The sequence below is a fragment of the Pecten maximus genome, chromosome 2 (assembly GCF_902652985.1).
Source record: "Pecten maximus chromosome 2, xPecMax1.1, whole genome shotgun sequence".
NCBI lineage: Eukaryota > Metazoa > Mollusca > Bivalvia > Pectinida > Pectinidae > Pecten > Pecten maximus.
This window is the reverse complement of record NC_047016.1, coordinates 40772891-40792503: the sequence shown is the minus strand read 5'-3', so window position 1 is coordinate 40792503 and position 19613 is coordinate 40772891. Positions and strand designations below refer to the sequence as shown.

Below are 19613 nucleotides of genomic sequence, written 5' to 3'. Positions count from 1 at the left end.
AAGCAGTGTTGGTAGAGAGGCACTGTTTGAAGATTGAGTTTATTTTGGTACCATGGAACTTTAGTCATTGGGCAGAAACTAATTATCTATTTATAGTAACAGTGACCTCGTAGTTTTATCTATTGATTCGGAAAGAAATCCCAAGTTTCCACTCCCACTAAGAATGCAATGTTTTTGATCCAAGGGAACTGAAGTTATAGTGTGGAAATGGTGACCCGGACATACAAAATAGATGGAGAGAGGTTGAAGGGTAATACATGCAAATGACTTCTATGTTTCTAATTACGACTTAAAATTAACACAGGCATAAAACAGTATTACAATTTGTGGGACATATTCACAGCTCGTTATTACAGTTCAAAATCGTGAGTATTCAAGTGTGTTTAGGCCAGGAACACAAACAATAAGGATCAAAATGTGTTTCTGACACTGATTCTAAAACAACATCTACAATTATAACATCACAAATAAAGCACCATTTTAATCTATCACAATATTTCATAAAATTTTGTCTTTAAAAACCAAATTGTATTCAATTTTTACTATATAATCTGCTTCAGAGAATTTCAGAGATTTCATTCCAGTTCAGACTGTTGTCTTAATTTTCTTGATTTTTTAAAATACCAAATTCAACAATTAAAGCCACCAACTTTCATCACTGAAACAACTGATAAAAGATTCACTACCTACGGTAATATCATTTTCATGCAACTTCCATCTGCTTTTAGATTTGTCAGCACATTTACTTTACAACAGTTTTTACACAATTATTCTTTCTCAATGCTTTTCTATCTTGTGACTAGGTTTTTCTCACCAGGTTCTTTATATATGCACATTTTACTACATAAGAAATCTGACTTTCTTTCCTTAAGTGTTTCTTCCTGGTAATGACAGTATTTCTCTATATCCTACTTTCTGTCCTTCTCTGATAATTGTTGTAATTCTCAATCTCCTACAATCTGTCCTCTGATAATTGTTGTAATTCTCAATCTCCTAATTTCTGGCCTTCTCTGATAATTGTTGAAATTCTCTTTCTCCTATTTTCTGTCCTTCTCTGATAATTGTTGAAATTCTTTCTCCTACCATCTGTCCTTCTCAGATAAATTCTTTCTCCTACTTTCTGTCCTTCTCTGATAATTGTTGAAATTCTCTTTCTCCTACTTTCTGTCCTTCTCTGATAATTGTTGAAATTCTCTTTCTCCTACTATCTGTCCTCTGATAATTATAATAATTCTCCTTCTTCTTTTCCTTCTTCTGTCTTTCTGCCTGATTATTGTTGAAATTCTCCCCTAGACATTCCAATTTGATTCATTTGCATTTGAATACAAGTTTGTTGTTGGATTTCAATGACACTGCGATATACACAAGGTATTACAATACTGGTTACTCAATTCGTTGCATTCTTTAATTCTTGTTCACATTTTTGCGAGAACCAGAACTGTAACACATTTGTTCAATTTTGATATCACTAAAACTGCCTTTCGATGTAGCAACTCTCAGTCTGGTAGCAGATGAAGAAAGGTGAATAAGCTTCGGATCATATCATCCAGTTGTCGTAGGCCAGCCTTCAACATAGTCCTGGGTAGAAATCAAAATATATATATATCATTTATACACATTTCTAAGTACAATGTGTAACAGAGCACATGATTAATTAAATCTAATATCTCTGCCTCCGTTAAGGATCGACTGGATTACTAGTCTTATGCTCAGCCAATTGAGCTAAAGAGAAGTTCTCTCAGCCAAACAATATATTGATATATTAAGCAAATTAAATTTAACACCCTCTCTACTAGAGAAGAAAACACCTCCACACTTTTCAACTTCTTAGAACTTCCATCAGAAAAGAATACTTATACACCTCCTTTTGACAAATTTATACCTCAAAACCTATTTTGATTTTAACTCTTTGATGAACAATAAAGTAGTTTTATTGATATTTATAAATTGTGAGTCTCCAAATAGGGAGGTTTGTCAAGCACAAGTTTTCCTCAGCTTCCCTTACCTTCTTTCTTCACTTGCAAAGTAGAGTTGTACCTGTTCAACCTCAACGGGCTCACAACTATCCTGTTTTTGCGGAAAAAAAAACGAAAATAAACAACCTCTGTTTATAAAATCATAAAAGCTTGCAAAGGATTTATATGATTACCGTAATAAGTAATGAAACATGAAAGAAATACATCTTAAGCCATGTAATCATGGGAGCATACAGATAGATTATATCCAAGAAAGACCAATCCACGGTCAAATTACATTTGCATTTTTGTATAATTCATGCGTTTTACCAGTTTAACTTTGACAACAGTTGTGTAAGGTAGATAATAAAGTTAAACAAGCATACCAGGTATTGTTAAAGCAATACAAAGTCTCCTACTGGCCCCCGCTAAAAAGAGTAAGTGATCTTGACCAAAAAACCAGAAACTTAAACTTCCTCTGAGGTATGGTCGTATATTATTATGTGAAGTTTAATAAAAATTCCTCAAGGAATGAAGCCGCTAGATCACTGACAAACTTTGGCATTACGTACATACATACATACATACAAGATACGAGATGGATGGAGAGGGGATGTATAGCCCCCCCCCCCCCCCCCCCCCCCCCCAGTAGGGGACAAATAAACAACCAGTACCTGTAACTCCATGGTAGAGAAGAATGTGTTGAGCTTGATACACATATTGTGTACATAGGCCTGCTGGGATTTGATTTGTGTTGGAGAGAAGCTGAGAGTACTGAAACAAAATACATACAATACAATATAGAAAATGTTTAATTGTTAACCATCGCATTTACACCTAGATATGTCTGTAATATACAGCACAAAGGTAGCAGTCACTGGTGTTGTGTCTATCTAAAACAGCTGTAGAGTAGGCGACACCAACTGTGAAGTTATTAATGGTTGAGAAAAGGACTTACTTTTTTACTTAGAACTCATTTTTATTTAAAGCTAAAGGCTTTCTAGAATAAATTTGTGATGTTACATTTCTGATTTTTTCATTACTTACTATTCAAACTGATACCGTAGATCCTTGACGAACGGGACCAGCTTACTTAAAGTATCGTTCATTTCCTGCAGGTGTTCCTTAGCTGACGATTCAACCCATGTCTTCATAGTATCACTACAATCCAAAACAGAAAGTCAGGTAACAATCCAAAACAGAAAGACAGGTAACAATCCAAAACAGAAAGACAGGTAACAATCCAAAACAGAAAGACGGGTAACAATCCAAAACAGAAAGACGGGTAACAATCCAAAACAGAAAGACAGGTAACAATCCAAAACAGAAAGACAGGTAACAATCCAAAACAGAAAGACGGGTAACAATCCAAAACAGAAAGACGCCTACGGGTAACAATCCAAAACAGAAAGACAGGTAACAATCCAAAACAGAAAGACAGGTAACAATCCAAAGCAGAAAGACAGGTAACAATCCAAAACAGAAAGACAGGTAACAATCCAAAACAGAAAGACAGGTAACAATCCAAAACAAAAAGACAGGTAACAACTATCAATTGGACAATCCAGAAATTTTCATTTTTTATTTCAGATTCTGTATCCATTTGACTACCACTAGACTAAGTGCATCCGAGTAAAATATCAATGACGATTGAAATAGGAAACAACAAACTCCAGATTGCAGAATGCCTTCTTAAAAGGGAAGATGTGTGTAGTGTGAAGTGTATAGTGTGAAACAAAAAATGTCAAAAATATGTGTGCCTGAAAATGTGGTAGAAGTGAGAATTGTTTACTAGGTATAACTACTTATCTAGACAAGTTCACAAACCAGAGATTCAGGATGGTCTGCCAAATGGTGCGAAACCTGTCCTCCACAGGCTGCAGACAAACAACGCCATCATCAGAAACATGAGGTGATGTGTGGGAGGAGGCCATACTCGGAGGGGTTACAGAGTCTGGTCGGAGTGGCTGTGATGTATTCCCATCACTGTCCAGGGACAGTCTCTTCTACAAACAAAGTGTACATAAACTGAAACTCATAATACTAATAAAAGGAAAATATGCAAATTTCTTCCATTGTATAGATGATTCTTTAACACTAGTATTTACGTAGTTGACTGTAAAAATAGAAGGGTGTGTAAAAACACATAACCAACAGATAAAATGACCTATATACCCAAATATATAAAGTTCTCCAATTCATTAAGACGATTCTTTTTGGTTTTGCTATAAAATCTAAAGAAACTGAGCTCAAAGACACTGTTATCAAGAATAGCTTTCATCAATATCAATGATTGTATACTTATCTATTTATATATATTATCCCCTCAATAAATATTGAAGCCACAATTTAGTTTTAATTTCAAATGATTTAACATTATTACTGTAGTTCCCATTTTTGTGTTTCTGTTTTGAATAAGATAATTTAACACAATACATTCTGATTACTGTAAAAAGAACAATAATCTGATATGCACCTTTGACTTAGATATTGTTTTCCTTTTGAGGTAGGTTTCCAAACTGGTTCCACTGACCGTACCATCAACACATTCCCGTTGAAACTTCTGTACTTGCTTCAGTTCAGCAAAAGCCTCACTGAATAATAAACCGTAGCTGCAACACAGAATAAGTAATGTAATATCATGATGGATCTGTATAGCAGTATTTGTTGTATTTGGGGATTATTGTACTACCAGAGTTTTTGCTGTATTTGGGGATTATTGTTCTACCAGAGTATTTGCTGTATTTGGGAATTATTGTACTACCAGAGTATTTGCTGTATTTGGGAATTATTGTACTACCAGAGTATTTGCTGTATTTGGGGATTATTGTACTACCAAAGTATTTGCTGTATATGGGGATTATTGTTCTACCAGAGTATTTGCTGTATTTGGGGATTATTGTTCTACCAGAGTATTTGCTGTATTTGGGGATTATTGTACTACCAGAGTATTTGCTGTATTTGGGGATTATTGTTCTACCAGAGTATTTGCTGTATTTGGGGATTATTGTACTACCAGAGTATTTGCTGTATTTGGGGATTATTGTTCTACCAGAGTATTTGCTGTATTTGGGGATTATTGTACTACCAGAGTATTTGCTGTATTTGGGGATTATTGTTCTACCAGAGTATTTGCTGTATTTGGGGATTATTGTTCTACCAGAGTATTTGCTGTATTTGGGGGGAAACAGGCCAAGGCACTGATAAGGGCTATTCAAAGAAATTATCTATCCAATGGCACGACTCCAAACAAGAACCACCCATAGAGGCGAGTTGATTCAAACAGTATTGTATAAACCGCATTTTCTCTAGCACCCACCACATATAGAATATCCTTTTTTCTGAGTCCTTCTGTTTGATGTGTATTAACTGGATTAGCCCTAAGAAGGGGATCAAAAGTGAAGCTAGCAGAATAAAAATCCTATCTAAGAATGAAGGGATAATTTACTGAGATACTGGTGAGGTTCCAAAAAAATCTTTGATTGAGGTACAGATGAAGCGCTCAAGGTGGGTCATTCAAAAAGATACAAGTGAGGCACTTAAGGGATCATATATTGAGATATAGGTATACAAGGTAGGTATATATAGTTACTCTGACTATGAGTTATACTAACTTGCTGTGGACTTCACATTCCTCTAAAATGTTCATAGCATCATCTACTAACTCTCCTACGTTCTCCAGCGATGGTGTAAAACCTGCCACAGAAAACACATCGAATATTGGCACTAACATATTTATCGTACAAAAATTTCTGACAGAGCCAAACAGCAGAGAAGACAAACTAACACTGGGTTACTAGTGTTTAAGAGAAACCACCTACCTTTGAATGGTTTAAATTTCTCCACTAATCGATGAACCTCTTCCTTAAGTTTTCTACTGTATATCATACCGAACACTGCTATCCAATGTCTGTAAGAGAGTAGGTTACTATGGTAACATGACAATGCTTCACAATATTTTATTACTCTATTCTATGACACTCATTAAGCTAGTATATTAACTTCCTTCAGATATCCGAGTTAACATCAAGTTATCTCAAAGATCTAAAATCTCTTATTGCCAATATTTAAAAGTCCCATTCACCAACCACATATCTGAAATATCTTGTTTTTCTATATGAATTGCTTCTTAAATATCCCTTAATCCCCGTTCTCAATTTGGGCTTAGGACAGAATATTTAAACAGAGATTAATTTTGTAGATCATATAAACTAACTTCAATTTTTAATTTTTCAATTGCAACATTGGTAGTTTTGGCTATACATATCCTTCATGAACTGGTGTATTCATAGTGTCGATAAGCTTTCAATATTAACAGAAATCAACAAGTTTAAGTTTTAAAAATCTCAGCTCCAAATATACAGGTGTACTCTTTATGTATAAAACATCTTACTTTTTGAAGCAGTCCAAGATATCTTCCAAAGTCCATGGTGGCTTTCTATATACAATATCCATCCTGGAATAATAAGTTTATTTTGTCTCAGAGACTCAAGTATCCATACCGAACCTTTGTCTCAGAGACTCAAGTATCCATACCGAACCTTTGTCTCCGAGACTCAAGTATCCATACCCAACCTTTGTCTCCGAGACTCAAGTATCCATACCGAACCTTTGTCTCCGAGACTCAAGTATCCATACCCAACCTTTGTCTCAGAGACTCAAGTATCCATACCGAACCTTTGTCTCCGAGACTCAAGTATCCATACCGAACCTTGATCAACATTGTCTATCTATTCTTATTAATCAAAAAAAAGTTTGTTTTGTCTCAGAGACTCAAGTATCCATACCGAACCTTCGATCAACACTGCCTATTTATTCTTATTAATCAAAAAAGTTTATTTTGTCTCAGAGACTCAAGTATCCATACGGAACCTTCGATCAACACTGTCTATCTATTCTTATTAATCAAAAAAAAGTTTGTTTTGTCTCAGAGACTCAAGTATCCATACGGAACCTTAAGTCAACACTGTCTATTTATTCTTATTAATCAAATATCATTTAAATGATTTTTTCATCATGAACTTGAATATTTTTTCAACACTGAATTTATTTAGCAGTCTGATTTTCTACACTCTTTAGCTTGAATGTATACAGGTACTCATAACAGGGTCAACCCTTGAGAGATTTTGGATATTCCTTGTTGATAAGGATGAAACCAAGAGAAAATAAGCTTTCAGTGTAAGTTAAAAAAGTCTTCATATTTCGATCACAGATTGCACATATCCTCTTACAAGAGATACCGATAATCATTTCTAAGAAAGGCATCTACATACACTTTCTTAGATATGATGACCGGAAGATGTTATCATACGGAAACATTTAAAAACACTCTGAAACCTTAACCAATATTTTTGCTTAATCTAAACATCTTAGCTTTTTTATTTGCACAGTAAGATTGGATAAAGATGTTTTTAACTGTTACAAGTTGGACTGCAACTCATTGGTGTACATATAACCATCAAAATTTATCTGGAAGAAATATTGTCAATGTACAATGTTGTCAGCCAAAATTCTTCTATGGACACTAAAATCAGAATACATATGGAAAACTTACCAAATATCATCATACGCCACTTTCATCTCTCGCTCTAGTACAATGCTCAGTGAATTCTTTATCAGAAGCTTGGCTTTACACAGAATCTGGTCAGCCTGAAAAATCACATTTTTTTTTATCTTCTATGTTGTTAAGCATGTAACATGTTTCAGACTTGTTCCGCAACATAATGGTATTACAAATTCATTACTAAATTTCAGCTCATTATAGGGGAGTCATGACATGGAAGTGTTTGGCGGGTTATAATTGAAGGCAGGTATTACGTTTTGACAAAGTAAATCTGTTCAATAAGAACTGTTAGCAATATATGGCCCTATTAAGGTAATAGTGGGAAAACTTGTTATTTAAAGTAATTTGTCTACATGGAATGATGATGATTTCACTTGTAAATTAATCTACAGAAACATACCACATCACTAGACTTTCTCTTCAGGTTTGTTAAGTGTTTTGGAAGATCCAGGTGTTCCTGTAGAAGAGACAGAATACACAATATTTACCTTTTGTTAGTCAGTTAATCAACAGGAAAATCACAAACATTACATGACACCCCTCTCCCTTCCCCCAACCAGTCAAAACTTCAGTTGGAAAATGACCATATATCCGACCATATTCCAGGGTTGTAATAGATACAAGAGGGACCGTTGTGGCTACCATCTGATTTCACATTACATTAACTACAGACAAGCCTTCTTTCTTTACTATACTGAAACCTGTCTTTTAAATTACGTTGCTTATGATGAAAGTATTACAGAAAAGGAATGTTGAAATTTACTATCAAAACGATGCTTGACCTGCATCACTGGATGCCTCATTTTAGTACACAAAGTTTGCCACACAGAAGATATCTCGGAACGTGATCGGGACTAATTAGATATTAAGAAGATATCACATCTTAGCTGTACACCAGACATCAAGGCAATAGTGGAAAAACACAACATTCCCGATAGGAGCCATTAGTTTCAAAATAGGCAATGTAATTATATGCCCTGTGTTGACAATTATTCATAAAGTATAACATAATGATCAGTTAAGAATCTGAGTACACTAAACCCTATACTCGCAATGTGAGCAGGACTAATTAGATGTAAAGTATCAATTGGTCCAGAATCTTGTTACATTAAGTTTGATATTTAACAGCTTAGAATCTGAGTAACCTTGACCAGGTACTGACCAGTTGGGGATCTGATTGGAGATATGCGAGGATTCTTGGATGGTGTGAGATGGATCTCTGGACCTGCAGAACCTTCATCACTGGACAGAAGCCTGGATTGTGCATCAATGCCCGCGATCACTGTCTGTCTCGAGCAAGCTTTCACCTTCAGTATGGTAGCTTTGGAGCACAAGTTTTTGTCATTGGACAAGAGAATCACATGTGATTCAGGATCTGAAAGGGTTCAACATCAATGTATAGGAAAGATAGGTGTATAATGAATTACTATTGATCTCACAACTAATAGGTAGCATGTCATACTGTCAGACATAATGTAATAATTGTCTCGGTAATAAAAAATGTACCATCAGAGTCGAAATTCATTTCTTATACAGGGAAAAAAAATTAGTTTGACCTCTATTATTTTCTCATGAAATGAGTTATGTGATAAAGAGAATCTCGCATGGGTGTTAATGTAACATGGAAAATATCAAACAAGTTCAATTATTCTATATAGCTTTTCATATTATAGCTTTTTAAAGACTTAAAACAAGCTTATTTAATTATAAACGAACTTAGAGATTACCTAATGGATGTCTTGCTATGAAACACATATATGACTTTGTTATAATTGACAGTTTACAATAAAACAACTTACTTCTCTTTTTGCACTGGAGACAGCAGTGGAGAATACGATCATCGTTACACTCTGGTTTAAACTCCTTTAATGCCTGTTTAGCCTACAATGGAGAAAACACGCAGTCTTGAGGCAAAAGCTGACAAACATCTCCTACTTCTTGTAATATTTTCAGTATCGTGAAGTAATCAATGATACTGCTGTTGACATCTCTCATCACCTTGGTACCTGTAAAAACCTTTCATTTATCTCGATCCTGGGTGAATAGTCTTGATGGTGCATTTTTCTATATTTAATGAGACTGAGAGAGGGTAAATATTACACAATCTAGGAGCAATAATTATTTATTTCTCTTAAGTTTCATTCTGCGTGCCAGATATATGCATATAAAATATATCTGAATTCTTTCATACATTTGCAAGCATTTGAAATGACACAGAAATAACATATTTCATATATCACATCTGAAATGGCAATATTTCAAAGACTTCAGTTTTTCACCTAAACCATTCTGGAAAACAAAGACTTCATAAAGTATCAGGTCAATATCACGGTGTCCAATATAACCAAACATTATAACTATGTGATAAATCATATATGGATGGTTGGTAAGCGTTGTATTATTCTTTCTAAAAGGTCTTCATTGGCTTGTCTGGGAACTTCACATACTTCACTTAAAACATCTATGAATCAAATCTGCTTTTTCTTGCTTACAATTTTTGTTTCGTCAACACTTCTCACCTCGTCTGGAGTCTGGCCTATGACCCGAGGGTGTTGGATTTTGAAGGATTGGAATAGAAAATTTACTGGACCTCTGGCTTTCCTGGCAGTGGATAGTGACTGTAAATTCAATAAATAACCAAGGCTTTACTAGTGTAACAAATATTGTGGCTGTGCAATAGTCATTATCAATGTAAATCAAAAATAGTTTCTGGCACTCACTACTTACATTTGTACTTTAAATATATGTATATATATGTCTTAGAATGCTTCGTGTCCAAATGTCACTATAGCTGAACATGCAATTATTTGAGCTCCAGTGACGTGCCCAATATAAGTTTTATCTGTTATGGAATTAAATATATACAAATATTAGCATATTAGATACTTGAATCAAGAAATTATTATTTCTATCTTTGATTTGCAAATCTTACAAAATTGTTCTTGCTGTTTTTCAGAGCATCCAATTCTTGCATCACGACCCATGGAATCACAAGCAGTGGTTTTGAAAGTTCTGAAAAAGAATTGTTTAAATGACTATAATGAGGATAAATTAAGGGTTAAACTTTATAACTGTAAACTAATTAAAGTAAATTAAGCTTAATATCAATTAACAAACAAGCATACCAGGATGTCCCCTACCTACCACTCCCTGCTAAAAATAGTAACAGTGACCTTGAGCTTGATATCATGGTCCTTTATCATTGTGTGAAGGAATGGAGGCGCTGGAGCCTTACATACATGTATAAGACGGACAGAGAGGAAATCTATAATCCCCTGGTGGCACAGAAAGGGGACTAAAAATTTAATGTGTGTTTGATAACTACAGGATCTACCATACCTAGTCATATTGAATCAGTCACAAAATGAAAGAAAGTTATGGAGGTCTTTTATAAAAGTATTATTAGATCACTACCAAGAACCATCTTCATAAAATTAATACTAACTAACATATGGATGTTTTTTTAATTGACAGAAGTCATGATTTTTTTTTTTATCAAAAGAGATATATTTGCTACGATTTTCATCATTTTGAAGACAACTTCTGCTAGTCCATCTTTTACTGATATTACAATGGATTACAACCAATGTACCTTTAAATTCTTGGTCCCTGAGTTCCTCTACGAAGCTGAGGTTTTCTATCAAAACGTTGGTATCAACCACTATCAACAGCTTCTGTAAAAGAAAGTTTTGTAAAGACTTTTTATATAAATATTCAACCTACATGACATATTTTCACCTACTTTGTCAAAATAATCTATATAACACCATACAGAAAAATCGACAGCGGTGAATCAATACACCTTTCCAAGAAATTGGGTCATAGTAACCTATTTGTACTCAAATTCTTTCTTTGGTCCTTTATTCAAGCTACATGAGAATCTGTAGATGCCTTATGAAATCTAGAGTTCAAAGTTAACCATCCCACCTATGAAATTCAAGGTTTACTTTCTCAATTAGTAATCTAGTGCTTTGTAGGTGAATATAACGCCTGGAATTTACATACACATCTCGATAAAATGTTTCTGTTTATACATCCACACATTTTACAGCACAGCAAAGGAACCGTATTTTGCATACATTGTAGGTCAATTCTCAAGATATAAATGAATGCATGTATTGGCTATTAAACTATTTCAATGATCTATATTAATCTAATTTAATCTAATAAAGTTCATTCTTCTATACATCTACCGTTCACTTACGTACCTGCACATGGTGCAGATTGGCAAGACTTGATTGGCTGTCGGATGCTGACACACGCTCTGTGAGGGAACCAGTGACCTTCAAACAGAAAAAGCATAATTAATGGCAGGTGAAAATATGTATCAATTGAACTTATTTAACATGAAGCTGAGATTTTACATATAACCCCATCCAGATATATCTTTTCATGATATAATATAAAGGTGATCATTGTCCAGGTTTTAAATTATTGGAAAATTATCAAACTTCACACATAAATAGTTTTTGCCTCCAGATGTCCTTACCCACATTCACTGACAGTCTAAATATAGCTCCGTTTATATATATGTACAGAAATAATCTTCCATTAAGCAGTTATATGGGGTACAATCAAGTACGCTCTCACCCAAACTGTTCATAATGTTGCATCAAGAAGGATGATTTCTTCTTTGATGACATTCCAACGTTCCATCTTTCCTCTCGAAGATATCTTGGATGTAATTTATCATAATCACTTTCTCTTAAATAACTCAAATTTGCACTATCATCAGAAAATGGTCATTTGCTTCAGGGGCACCATATTTAACACTGTTAAATTAAACATTTCTTACCTCAGTTGGAATTTGTTTTTGTAATTGTTCCCGAACCTCTTTCAACTGTAAAAAGAGTATCAACATTTGTCACAGGTACAAAGAATATTGTAAATTTACATATTTTAGTGGTAATCTTATTTCAGTTCTTTTCGCATTGAAAGGTTTCTGTACGACATGAAGTTCCAATGTTCAACTTTCCCACAATTTATGTTTCAAGTGTTTGCATTGTGATACAAAATTCACTGTGAAAATAAAATGGAACATCAACTGATGAACGTACATGTATTACACATGTATACATAACTGTAAACCAATCTATTTTTGTACCTTTTCATACCTAACAACTTGTTCGTGGCAATTAAATTTCGTTAATTACTGTCATAAAAGGCCTACTGTAACCTGCGACTGTAATTATTTGGTGACTGGTATTGAGAAGAGCAATAAATTTCAATAATAATAACATACATGTACAACATGTATAAAAATATTCTTAAACTTTGAGTTTTTTTGTTTTTTTTTTAAATCTCTGATCAATGTATCCATTATAACAAAATAGAATTTGACAACAGCACTCTTATATATTTATACTATTGAATGTTCAGTATAAAACAACTCTCCTTGCCATGTCAGTTAGACACTTACTGCTATTTCGGAGACGTCCATTCCCTCAATCTGGCGGTTATCCATGGCTGCTGGTTCTGCCTGCCACTCGTCGATGTCCATGCTTGTCACATTACGATGAGCCACAGGAGCAGGTTTGGCATGTACACCTGTGTATGTTGAGGCAAAAAACTTTTAATATCGAAGAGTCAAAATACACCATTCAAAAGTAAAAGTTACAGATTATGTTCAGGAAAATTCATTACAACTAAAATGTGAAGACATGTATATTAGACAAACAGATATTTTATGGTTGCAGTCTGTTGAGTCATATTTGGCTATAGACAACAATGGTATTTTGTTTCTGCTCTGAAATGTATCACACAATCAAAGGAGGATAAATTTACATTGTAACTAAAACAAAAAACAAATCCTGGAAAGGTAAGGGAGATTACGTTGCTAATCCCAAAAATGATTCCTGGAAAGGTTAAGGGTATTGGAAGCTCATTAATAATTAAACCAGAAGCAGAGAGAAGTGTTGATATCTATTGTATGGTGGCTCGTTAGGGCCAAGTATCAAATCTCTCACTCTCGAGAGTGCAAGAATGCAAGAATGCAAGATTAGGCCTTAACGGCCTTCCTTGCACTCTCGCTACCTTGCATATATAAATATTGAACGTAATGTATATCCCTATATATGTTCCTCCAGAAAATAAGCGAGAGTGCGAGGGCGGCTGTTAAGGACTAATCTCGCACTCACAACCTTAGGTCGAAAACACGAAAACTCAACGGCGAGAATGCGAGATTAATTTCGTGTTTTCGCATTCTCGTCATCGAGTTTTCGCATTCTCGCTGTCGCATTTTCGACCTAAGGTCGAGAGTGCGAGAATGCAAGATTTAATACCTGGCCCTAACGAGCCACCATACAATAGATATCAACACTTCTCTCTGCTTCTGGTTTAATTATTAATGAGCTTCCAATACCCTTAACCTTTCCAGGAATCATTTTTGGGATTAGCAACGTAATCTCCCTTACCTTTCCAGGATTTGTTTTTGAGAATGGCACCAGAATCTCTCCGTGATTCCCCGCCTGATGGCTGCAGACCACTATCACCTGTTGTAGATACAGATAATTTGTCGTTTGCCACAACTACCCGTCGGCTATCAGGAGGATTTCTCTGCACTAGACTTCCCATACCAGAATCGTGATCAGGTGAGGAGAAGTTCCAACACGGTACAAGGATTTCACTTGACTTGTCGGATAGATCATCTTCTAATTCACAGTGATCTATCCAGGACTGGATGCTGCGGAGTTTCTCCGGATCTGTCAGGTGTCTTTTGATAGGTGTATGTACCTCGGAGGCATGCATACTCCCACTTGGAAATCTGTCTCTAGTAGCAGACACAGCATCCTGAAAATCACCTAACGGTAATGAACTTTGACTAGTATCAGACGATGATATCACTTTTCTCACATCACCACTTTTTTTTCCGTCTTTTTTCACTTTGTGTTTGCCAACTGCTTTCTTTTTTACTCTTGTTTTAGTGCTTTCTATTTCAGGTTTAATTGTTTTTGTATCATTTTTAATCACAGTGTCTTTCGGTGAATAGCACACTTTTCTTTTATCAATCTTTCTGCTGTCATCTGCTCTTAAACTTGTAGAACAATATGACCAACCCAGTCTATCCTTAACGCTCCTTTTCTGGCCAAGAATCACTTTACCACTATTTCTTTCTTCATGGCCACTTGGCAAGTCATATATTTCTGTTCCAACTAAAATGTCTGGGGGATTTGGAAGTTGTTTCGTACCTAGTTCTGAGTATTTAGAACTGATATTGTCTTTTGAACCAAGAACATATCTAGAACCAATTCCTGGAGTATTGCTGTTTGATAACAATTTGGCTTTTTTTGTTGGTGAATTTCCTAGGTTCATGACCCATGGTTTTCTGTCCTTTGTAAAGTCTGTTAGCATTTTCTATACTACTACTAGTGCTTCTTACACTGGCTGCTGATGATCCCGTTCCCTGGACTTTCTTTTCAAAGCTGCTGACTAAATGACTAGGCTTGCCATAACCAAATGGTTTAGGTAGTTCATTTGACACTGTAGGAATAATTTGCTTTGTAGTATTGAGAAAAGAAAATTGGTGTTTAGTCTGATGGGCTTGTTGATTGTAATAATTACGGGGTACAGATGCAGGATCAACATTATTTGGTTCCAAAGAAAGGTCAAAACTATCATCATCATCAGAAAACTCTGGTGAAAATTTTGCTTCAATAGGATGAAACTGACTTCCTCCAGGAATCGGATGGTTCAGAGCAGGAACAGGTTGGCTCACACCAGGATTTGGATGGCTGACACTGGGAACTGGTCGACTTACACTAGGAACATGTTGTTTCACACCAGAACCTTGCTGTTTAACACTAGTAGTTTTGTGGTGGTTTACATCTAGTTTTCTGTGGCCATGTTTGACATCTTCGGGTCTTTTGCTTGTACCGTGAGCACTTGGATTCTGAAAGTTTTATAAAATTTTATCTTATTTTATTAATTCTACAACTGATAATCATAGAAACAATTTACTCATTAAAAAGAGTATTATATCTTAAGACACATTTAATTTCATTGATTACTCCAAATCTAAACATACTTGATACATGTTGTTGCTTTTTCTTGTTAACATCAATGCAAGCTTTTTCCTAAAATGAATCTAACTTTCCAGCCTTATGCAGAAGATGGATGTTTTATTGAACAAGTATGATGGGTTAAAGAAAACTGATAAATCATTTTGCAAGACTTCTCTTGTCATCTGCCATCACCAAACCCTATCATATATTAGGCTGAGCCCTTAGTATGTTGAATCCTGTTCTTTAGTTTGAAGACTTTCGGAAAATATTTGGGAAAGTTATTAAACAGCAAATACCAATGTTTTACATAAATCAAGGGGCAATAACTGTAACTTAGTTTAATGATAATTGGATAATATTTGTGGGAGTTATTGGATGAAAACAGCAAAAATTTATTTTTCTAAGTCAAAGGGCCATAACTGTCAAATAAAGTCTGGCAAAAGTGGCAATCAAACTTAAGGCATTTAACCTTGTTGTCAAGTTTGAAGAAAATCTTGTTCATTTCATTTCAATGGTGTGCTTAATCAATTTTAAACTTTTTCTTGATTACATCCATTCATCTCATAAATACTAACATAGGTAAAAGTGATTGCTGCACCAAAATTTAAGATTTCAATACCATGAATATTGCCAAGGACCTAATTCAAAATACTACAGTCTTCAAGTTCTGTCTGCATTAATTTTGGCTTCATTTCTTTCTTTCTTTCCTCTCAATTGTTCCAAATACAAATATCATGCTTTATTGGTTAACTAGTCTATTTTTTGCTGCATTTTGTTTGGTTTCACTGCACCTCATTCCAATTTTTCATTTCACTGGTATGTATGTTTTGAGTGTGTTGTAACTTACCAGCCCAGGCTTCAGATCCTTCAGAAGATCTGGCATTTCCCATGTTGTAGCACCAGTATGCACGTTGAAGTAGTAAACTCGATCAGGGAAAGAGGAAGACTGACGAACAACCCAACCAAATGGCAATGTGGGTTTGCCTTTCCCCTGATCACTCATCTTTTTCTTTACATGTGAAAACGTGTTGGTTTGTCCATAATGAAAAAGCCTGAGGAAAAACAACATATCAGATGTAAATGGATTGAGCAATTGTATTTTTTTTTCTAATACTTTTAAACTTATTAAACATATGTATAGATAATTCATGAAACAGTTGATTTAAAACAAGAATAGAAAAACAAGTCCCAGTCTACCTGATCCTGGCATTGATCTTGACAGTGACTTTTGTCATGTGAACAAGTTTTCACCTTATGTATCAATGGAAGAAGTGATTTTGTGGTTTTTCTCCGGGTACTCCTGCTTTCCACCTCCAAAACCGGGCACGTCCTTAAATGACCCTGGCTGTTAATAGGACGTTAAACAAAAACAAACCAAATTTTTGAAATACCACATGCTTAGAGTTGGGTCTATATGGCTTGTATAGCCAGGGAAATGTGGTGATTGTATATAGGTGTATGGTGATCATGAGGTTATATTGGTAGTTGCACCAAGGAGAGCTGTCTTGGACTGAGTAAGTGTTTGGGGGGAGTGTTTGGGGGGAGTGTTAGTGGTGGGGGTGTTGGAGGTGATAGCTAAGTCAGAGCACTGGCCACGTAACCTGAAGAAACAGGCTAGTCTGTGCTGTCGTGGATGTGTCCTTTGGTAAATTAGAACACTTACCCTTATTGCTCTGGATGGCTGCTATATGCCTCCTGTATGTTGTTCACTAAGGTAATCATCAACTACTGCGAGGATAACCCACCTCAAAATGACCATAGCAATTCATGGGGCGACAAACACAGCTTGCCACTGTGTACAAGGCTTTGCCAGTCATTCATGCATGGTTATTTTAAACAAATCTTTATTTAAGCATAATACTAAATTCTCTAACTACTAATTATATAACTGCTGACATTCTCTCAATTGATATGGCCACCTCTCAGGGCAACCAGTCTCCTACATTGGGTCATTAACACAAACGTAAATCAATTCAAAGACATTTTGAAAACAGATTTTTGGCAATGGGGCCATCGCAAAATAAGCATGGAATTCTCCAACACGTTTTTTGGGGAGCTGAAAAACTTTAATTTAGTATGATTACCAGATGAATGTGTCCACAGAATTCCTAATTATCATACTATATCATACTTGCGGTGTCGGAAACTTGGAGTATGGAACATGGGATGGGGTATGCTTCATCTTGTAATATTCACCTTTCAACATGTTTTATTTTAGTTGACCAAAGTTTTTTTTAAACACACCACTACAATCAGCTAAGTGCAACAGCAATTGAATTACGAATAGATGTGACAAACGTGTGCTCTGGCAACCGATACTTTATCAACATTATTTTATGTACGACATCGTAAAGCTACATATATGTAAGTTATTTTTTTAATCTACTCACAAGGATGCATGTTGCAACGTTAGCTAAGTTAGGCATAGTTACCGAAGCCAGAAACGTTGGTGATTGCAGGATATATGTAACGAGGATAGGGTAATAACATTGAACTGAAATCAAACTAGCATTTTCTCGTACTCATTTGTCACACAGGATGGCGTGGCATATGGTATGCCCCATTTGTTATCATTTTTTTTAAAAATTCGGTTGTCTCCCTTGAATTCGCGACATCCCGCGGGAACATTTATTGCCAGTTTCTGCAACTGAACTGTCATTAAAGGGTAAACATTGCCGTGACAATGTTTCGCACTTATATAATACATTGTTATACCACTTTTAAAACGATGCATATTTCCATTTCATGCAAAATGTTGCACGATTACTGTTTGTTTTTACCTGCAAAACCTAAGTTAGCATCGTGGTCGTGGTTCCAGTACCAAGTAGTCTGTTGTATTGTCGTTAATGTTTTGGTAAATAAAATGTTATTTAATATCCTTTATTTAAAATAGTAATATTATTTAACTGAACTACAACAACTTTATCTTATTGTTATGATTGTAATATTACACGTCTTAATCTTGTAAAAGCAATGTCGTAAAAATGACCGATATTCTAATAAAATCATTTGACTTTGTGTCGGAAATATAATTCCGGATCATAAAAATGAAACAGTTCTATACAAAATTATTAGAGTTTTAGAATATTGCATTTTGAATGACATAGACAATTACGTGTAGTAATAAGTATAGCTAGATATGTCTGAGTATTATTATCTAATACTGTGTTATGTTATAGTACTTATTAAATATGACAAAATAACTACTAAAGTGATCTAAAACAGTGCCTTGTGTGTATCAAATTATATCATCATACCTAAATATATATATTGAATTAACGGTAACACAAGCAAACATATTTAAGTCGCAACCCCCTACAATCCGCCAGTGTAAAAATAATTTTAAATAGTTAAAACCAGACGCTATCTATTCAATATTTTATATGATAACAAGATTTTTTTTATATCAAGAATTACTTTTTTACAGTATCTGAAAAATAAGCTCTTGTTGTCAAAAGTTAATAAAATAAAATGAATAGAGCGCCGATTTAACTATTATAAACAATTACTAAAATTACTCAATTGTCGAGTGAGTGGTATCGCCTATTTTCAAACTTTAAAGTGGTGTCACGTAGTTCAACGTTTGAAAAGATGATCGCTTAATTGATTAATAGGTGAAATCGATTATCGAAAATAAACAATAAAACCGCGACCGATATATTTATGGACAGCAGATACATACTGTACACCACAACGATGTTGTCTGCGGAAAACTGACTTAACCCATTCGATTTGGGAGGGAGGCAATACGATTTTTACTAAAATTAAAGATGGCATTGATATCATCAGTTATAATGTTTTGTTTTCATGCATTCAATAATTGCTACTAAACGTTTTTGATTTGATTCATAATATGTTTCTTACGTTCATCTCTTTGGAAATTACTACTTCAGTTAACGAATCATTTGGTACCCTGTATTTGTTTTTATCTAAATGGAGATAGTTATAATCATGAAAGATTTGATGTTGTTGATAATTAAGTTGGCAAGCTTAATGCACTTTCACCAATCCCCTCTTTCCTGCTCACCCTTTCCTTCTTGTAGATAATATCAAGGTTTATATATGATCAAATCTTTTTTTTTACTCTTAGATTTC

At 34.8% G+C, this 19613-nt stretch overlaps 2 protein-coding genes across 2 annotated transcripts; both read right to left on the bottom strand.

Annotated features, from left to right (window-relative positions):
• Positions 1-618: 618 nt before the first annotated feature.
• Positions 619-7599, bottom strand: LOC117322086 (transcriptional protein SWT1-like). The gene is made up of 10 exons (XM_033876830.1): positions 7510-7599; positions 6349-6411; positions 5777-5865; positions 5570-5651; positions 4432-4567; positions 3783-3961; positions 3003-3116; positions 2630-2729; positions 2006-2067; positions 619-1578 (listed from the first exon to the last, which is right to left on the bottom strand). The coding sequence occupies exons 1-10, from the start codon at positions 7533-7535 to the stop codon at positions 1497-1499; spliced, it is 933 nt and encodes a 310-aa protein (XP_033732721.1). The 5' UTR covers positions 7536-7599; the 3' UTR covers positions 619-1496.
• Positions 7600-7917: 318 nt separating this feature from the next.
• On the bottom strand, positions 7918-18383 carry LOC117322085. Its single transcript, XM_033876829.1, has 12 exons — positions 18299-18383; positions 16366-16570; positions 13932-15406; positions 12938-13065; positions 12314-12358; positions 11727-11801; positions 11111-11192; positions 10451-10530; positions 10038-10136; positions 9318-9399; positions 8681-8893; positions 7918-7975 (listed from the first exon to the last, which is right to left on the bottom strand). The coding sequence occupies exons 3-12, from the start codon at positions 14866-14868 to the stop codon at positions 7926-7928; spliced, it is 1791 nt and encodes a 596-aa protein (XP_033732720.1). The 5' UTR covers positions 14869-15406; positions 16366-16570; positions 18299-18383; the 3' UTR covers positions 7918-7925.
• Positions 18384-19613: the final 1230 nt, after the last annotated feature.